This window comes from Rhinolophus sinicus, chromosome 3 (assembly GCF_057876585.1).
Source record: "Rhinolophus sinicus isolate RSI-liver-muscle chromosome 3, RSI-T2T, whole genome shotgun sequence".
Taxonomy (NCBI): Eukaryota; Metazoa; Chordata; class Mammalia; order Chiroptera; family Rhinolophidae; genus Rhinolophus; species Rhinolophus sinicus.
The window spans coordinates 84,581,818-84,587,817 of NC_142503.1; the positions used below are offsets into that span (position 1 = coordinate 84,581,818).

Sequence of the window (6,000 nt, forward strand, 5' to 3'; positions counted from 1 at the left end):
GCCTTCTGTGAAGCACTAAACTTCTCACTTTCGAATTCTTGATATTCTAATGTACAAGATTAGAAGTGCAAAAGTATGACCCAGATAAAGTGTTATTCCTCATAATTGTTCAAGCTATTCTCTCATTGAAATTGATCCTAGAGCTTCACCATAAAAAAAAGAAATATAATAATTTGAAAGTTTGTCAAGCAGTGAAAGGTAGTATATTTTGACACACTAATCCAGTAACTAATCAGTTTTCTAATAAACAATCAGCAATTCACTTACATGTCATCAGCACTTCAGGAGCTCTGGAGAGGGGATGAGCTGCCCGTGGACGTTAATGAATACACTAAAAATCATTAGCTGATCAATACTTCTGAGTTATTTTCATTGAGCTGATAGGTCTGATACATTAAAGCTGACATTATACATTTGTCAAGATCACAGTGCAGTTTTTAACAGTGGAACAGGCTGCTAGAAATATTCCCTGAAAGACAATCAAAGAAACACAACTTTGTCATCCTGACACACTCAGCTGGCACAGGAACCCTGAAAAGTCCAAGTGTGATAGTCAGGCTCTAACCTCCCAACATTCAAAAATATGCAAGACTCCCCAGAGTGGATAGATGTGTTCTATTTTTATAGGTAATTATTCCTATGGCAAGGGACTTTGTATAATTTACTAAAAAGGAGAAAGAAAGGACCGCTCACCAGATAACAAGACACATGGCTCACGATAGGGCAGTGCAGACTGTCTCATGATGATTTGCCACAGTCCCAATAGTGCAGGGAGCTGGGACCAAACGGTGTGTTATTTAAAAGAGGGACCATTGTCTACAGCTCTCCTGAGTATCCTTCCCTTCAAAGGTTTGAAGAGAGGACATTAAGGGGATGGCGAAATGGCTGCTCTGCCCCAAAGCTCAGTGCTCCAGGCAGCCCGTCTGTGTCCAGCATGCTGCCACAGTTCGTGTGTGTGTGTGTGTGTACACACTCATAGACAACCAGCCAGGAACAACCACCACAGAAAAACTAGAAGCCACGATTAGATTGTGGGTGTGTGTGTTTGTTGTAGATTGAGTAGCCATTAAGCTAGTGTGTGTGTTGTGTGGGAGGAAGGCGGGGCCAAGATTTCTAGATTACAATTTTTATTATTATTATGATTTTTTTAAGTTAAGGAGCGGAGATAGAGCTTCAAGTGTGAGACCAGTTTTCTCATTAGACATGGTGGCCTATAATTATGGCCCAGAAGTACATTCTTTCACTGTACTTTCTGGAGAGGTCAACTTCTTGAAACACACAAACATTGGGTTTTCTGAGCCTTCTACCACACCCCAAACATTGCTGTAACCCTGAGTTTGGTTGGGCTGTGATTCTATAACTAGCTTTTGCACAAAAGCAACCACCCACATCCACCTGCGTAGTCACTGCAAACTAATGCATCGCTTCCTCTCGTTTCCAAATTCAGAGATGACCGCTCCCTGGCTGCCGTGCCGAGGGGAGTAGAATTCCTGGTTTTAAATTAGCAGCAGGTGAAATTCTATTTGTCATCAATTTCTCTTTGGGGTTACAGAGCAGAAAACTGCAGACAAGCTGCTGCTTTGATGGCTCACTCCTAAAAATCTCTTTTTGTTCGTTATCTATTTGAACTGACAGTGATCAGAGCTGCAGCAGGACAGCGCTCTCTGGAGAAATCACCTTCCCCCTGCCTATTGACAGATCCCTCTGTTCTGCATCAGACGGGCTTTGTCCCATCACAGGCATCCAGGCCTTGGAAGGAGCCACCAATTAAACCTCTTGAGCCGGGAAAATCTGAAGCCACTTTGGTGTGTCTGTTCTGATTAGGCAGGATGAGAGGCGGCCCATCACCCTGCAGGCCCTGCTCCCTGGTCTCAATTTTCTCTCTTGCCTCCACCAGGTGCGAGAGGTGTGAGAGGAGCTTCACACAGGCCACTCAGCTGAGCCGACACCAGCGGATGCCCAATGAGTGCAAGCCAATAACCGAGAGCCCAGAATCAATCGAAGTGGATTAACTGATTGACTGGTTGGAATTAAACTGCAAGGAAAGTCATGATTAAATGTCACGGACACTTAAGCAAAACCAAAGATTTCCTCTGAGCAACTTTCAATCAGTCCCAGAAAACCAAAAGCAGTAATAAAATAAGTAAGATGTTAAGAGATATTGATCCTGGCGTGGAAGTCAGACCAGGAAAGAGATTATTTATTTATGACTAGGGATGAGACTTATTTCAGTGGATGACTAACCTGGGGTGGGCAACATTTCCAGTGCCACCATGTATTTGCTTTGTTTCTAAAAAGCTTTTTAAAACTGTTATTTAATACCAAAGGGAGGAATTGTATGGGTTCTTCTGCCCACAGTTGTGACTAAGAATGCACAGGGACTTGTTTCTCGTTGCACCTTTTTTTAGTAGCATGATTCAAGGGGACCCATTGTACAGCCCTTCTTCCTGCTGTTTTGGTTTGGCCTGGCCCGGCGCGGGCTGCCCGGGCGGGACCACGGAAACGGAAGTGAGAACCTTCCCTCAGTGGGCACCATCATCAGCCCCACAGGCATTGCATTTCTGTGTTTTCCACGTTCACTTCTCATGCACTTTCCATGTGGCTCCTTCCATCCAACAACCTGGCCTTGGTGCAGAAGAGCCCGGAAGAGGAAGAAAATGGTTTAAATTTTAAAATTCAAGGAAAAAAAAATGGGGACTTACTTTGCCCTGTCAGGATTTCAAAAACATGTACCATGTACGGAGCTTCATAATACAGTATATTGTTCCGAAGCAGCTAGTTGAGAAAATTTTGTTTTCAATAACATTTTAGCTTAAAAAAAAAACAAAAACAAAAACAAAAAAAATAAAAAATAAAAGTTGTTCGGTATGAGGCTGAATATAAGGTATTAGGCTTCAAGTAATTTTTTGTTGTGTCTGTGAACGTGTTGACTATGTGAACAAAGATAGTGCCAAACCCCACTGTCAGGGCCTTTTTTGGGCAGTTTCATCTGCCTTCTTCATATAGGTGAAGACTGGGAGGACCTCCTGAAAGGGAAGCGTTTTTACAAACATAGTTGAAAGTAACCGAGACAAGGAAACCTTGAGAGGAGGAGCCCGGCAACAGCTAATTTTATCAATAGGAATTACCTGTTTCATCTCCTATGGCCCTTGATAATATTCTTCTCTCAACACTGATCCATTGAAAGAAAAGGATTATGTACACAATTTCACTGTTCTTTGACTGAGTGCTAGGAAAGTGAGTTTAACTTCAGCAAGCCTATGGTAATTCAACAATGATGCTCAATAAAATTGGGTCACATTACATGACATGATTCCACTTCAGGAAAAAAGATGGCCCTTGTCTCTTAGCTCACAGCAGTGTCTCAGAGACGAAGCCCTACCTTGATGGCCAGTGTAGCTAAAACTGAACAATTTTATCTAGAGTGCTTAATAGCAGCAATCTCTGTCGAGTTTTTGGTCACTTGATAACAGGACATAGCCTTTTAAGAACGCCTCGTCTTTCAGCCCTCCCATTGTCTTCCCTCAACAAAATTATGTGACACATCATTAAACTGACCACTAAAAGGAAGGAGACTGCCTGGTGCAGTTTAATGGCTCATCATGTATTTGGTTCTCAGAAAAATCTTCCTTCCCCATCCATAGCACCCAACTGCCAAATTTAAAATGGAGTAAACAGACCTTCCCTAATTGTAATTTTTATATATATATATATATAATTTATATATTACATAATATATATAAATTTATACATATATATAGAATCATATGAATACATATATATATATATATGTGTATATATGTGTATATGTATATCGTTATAGGCCCCAAAAAGGAATTTGGCTAATTCTGACTTCCATCTCAAGTCTTTGACTTAGAATCCTAGAATTTTCCCCTGGTTCTTGTTGGCTTCTCACTACTTGTCATGGAAGTAGTAAGCAATCTGTGCTGCTGTGTAGCTGTTGCTGACTGAAAGTGTTCTCTCTGCTAGATAGGGGTGTGTTCTCATGTTAACCCAAAATCTGCAAGACAGTGACAGATCAACGACACAGATGAGCAATCTGCTCCATTTATTAAGGTTGAAACATTTGGTTGTGCTTTTTGAAAATAAGGGACTCACCTGTATGTTTCTAATATTTTTCTTTTCTTCTGTGAGAAAATCAGTTCAGCCATTTGCCTCCTTTCACAAATAAACACGATGCACCCCACCCATTTTCATGAGCTCCACCCCATGCAAGAATAGGAAGTCTTTACTCCGCTCTTGATATCTTGGAAACAGTGTCCATAACAATGGTCTCTGCCTCTAATGGCTTTGCCAGCTGATCCCAAACTCCAAATTAATATGGCAGCGACCTCTATACCAAAAGATTCTTTTAGTCTTCTGGCCCATTTAAGTTTGTTTCTCTCCTTTATTAGCAAGGGAGAATTTTGGCATGTATTTTCCATCAAAATTTGGTTAGAAAATATTTTCTACTTAACAAATAGAAAATTGGGGACATTCACAATTTTCCCACTGCTGAGCCATTGCCAACTTCTAGAAGATCAGCCTAGGCCTTTTGTCCGTGAGACAGGCCTACACCTGCAAACTGACTTGGAGCTTTGAAGCAAGTACTGAGATCATTTGAGTTTCAAATGCTTTTTTAACTGAAGTATGTTCTGGGAAGGGTTTTTTTATTGTTGTTTTTTTCTTACAACCTCCCAACAATTGCTTTAGCCTTTTCTATTTAAAATTGACAAATATTCTCTTGGGACACTGTAAATGGATGGTAGAAACTGCTGTCATAAAGGTTTGTCAGTTTCCCTTATTAGCAAATTCCTGATGAATTATGGTATAAAGAGAATAAAAGCTCTGAATCATCGAGGAAAGAGGAAGAGAGCTAAGATGAGAAAGGGAGACTATCAGAGCTGAGTCAGTGTTTGGCTCTTGAAGTAATCTCTCTTTGCCCTCTCCTATCGATGTGGACAAACTCCCTCCTCCCACCCCAAGAATAAGACGTACCTTCCTACCACATGCTCATTGGTCTAGCTATGCATCTAAACCAAAGGGTAGACCACATAAAAGTCGAGGTGCAGAAGGATGAGGGTGGGGCCGCAACACCACGTTTCTAGAAAAATCTCAGTCATTTTAGGCAAAGCTGGAGATTTCCCCCCAGGAAATGCGCACGATTCTTAAAGATAAGCTTTTCATCTTGGTTCTCTTTATCATTAAAAATGAATTTTTTGAGGGGGCCTATGCTTTTATAGAGTTATTGTGTGGGTAATTAAAGCTATCAAACTAAATATTGTGTAATTTATATCATTTAATTCAACTAACAAATATTTATTGAATGTCCATTTGAATGTAGCCTTATGGAGGAAACTGTGTTTCATAACAGAAAAGGATTATGATACCATTTCTATTCTCACAGGGCTTACAATTTATTGGGTTGTACATTGGAAAGCATTATTCTAGTCTAGACGTGCAACAATTTATAAACACGTACCAACTCATCCAATTTTTTCATTAATCGATTGGTTCATTGTTTCATTCATTTATTCAACCAACATTTACTGAACTATTGTATAAGATCCCATTTTAGGATCGCTATTAAGCAGCATTATTTAAGTAACTATTGGTGAGAAAATAATATTCTCTTCTTAAGTGGTGGGCTAGTAGCGTGGATGTTTTAGTCCTTCAGACTTTTGTCTTAGTGAAATTACAGGGATTGCTGCAGTTGGGAAAACCAGAGGTATGTAAATTAAGCTGAGGACCAGAAGGCAGCATATTTCAAAACAAAGTAAGACGCACAACATGATTGGTTTTGGTCTACCCACTAGGCTGTTGGTTCTTAGCAGCAATATCAAGATACCGGGATTAGGGCCAGGGTTGTAAGGTTTTTATGACCCTACCCCAGTGAAAAGACAACAAATGGGGACAGGGCTGGAGTTGCTCAGAGAAGGAACCCTCTAAGGATCTGAGGGGCCACCTTAGTGACAGGCCTTGGCAGGGCAGGCCCTGTCC

General features: G+C 40.8%; 1 protein-coding gene across 2 annotated transcripts in view; it reads left to right on the plus strand.

Moving 5' to 3' along the window:
• Nucleotides 1-2,883, plus strand: part of PRDM6 (PR/SET domain 6) — a 96,279-nt gene extending 93,396 nt beyond the window's left edge. For both annotated transcript variants that reach the window (XM_074328556.2, XM_019728038.3), the window contains one exon: nt 1,898-2,883. In XM_074328556.2, the coding sequence (XP_074184657.1) occupies nt 1,898-2,012 (115 nt within the window). In that variant the 3' untranslated portion in view covers nt 2,013-2,883. The remainder of the gene's footprint in view (nt 1-1,897) is intronic.
• The last annotated feature ends 3,117 nt before the right edge of the window (nt 2,884-6,000 follow it).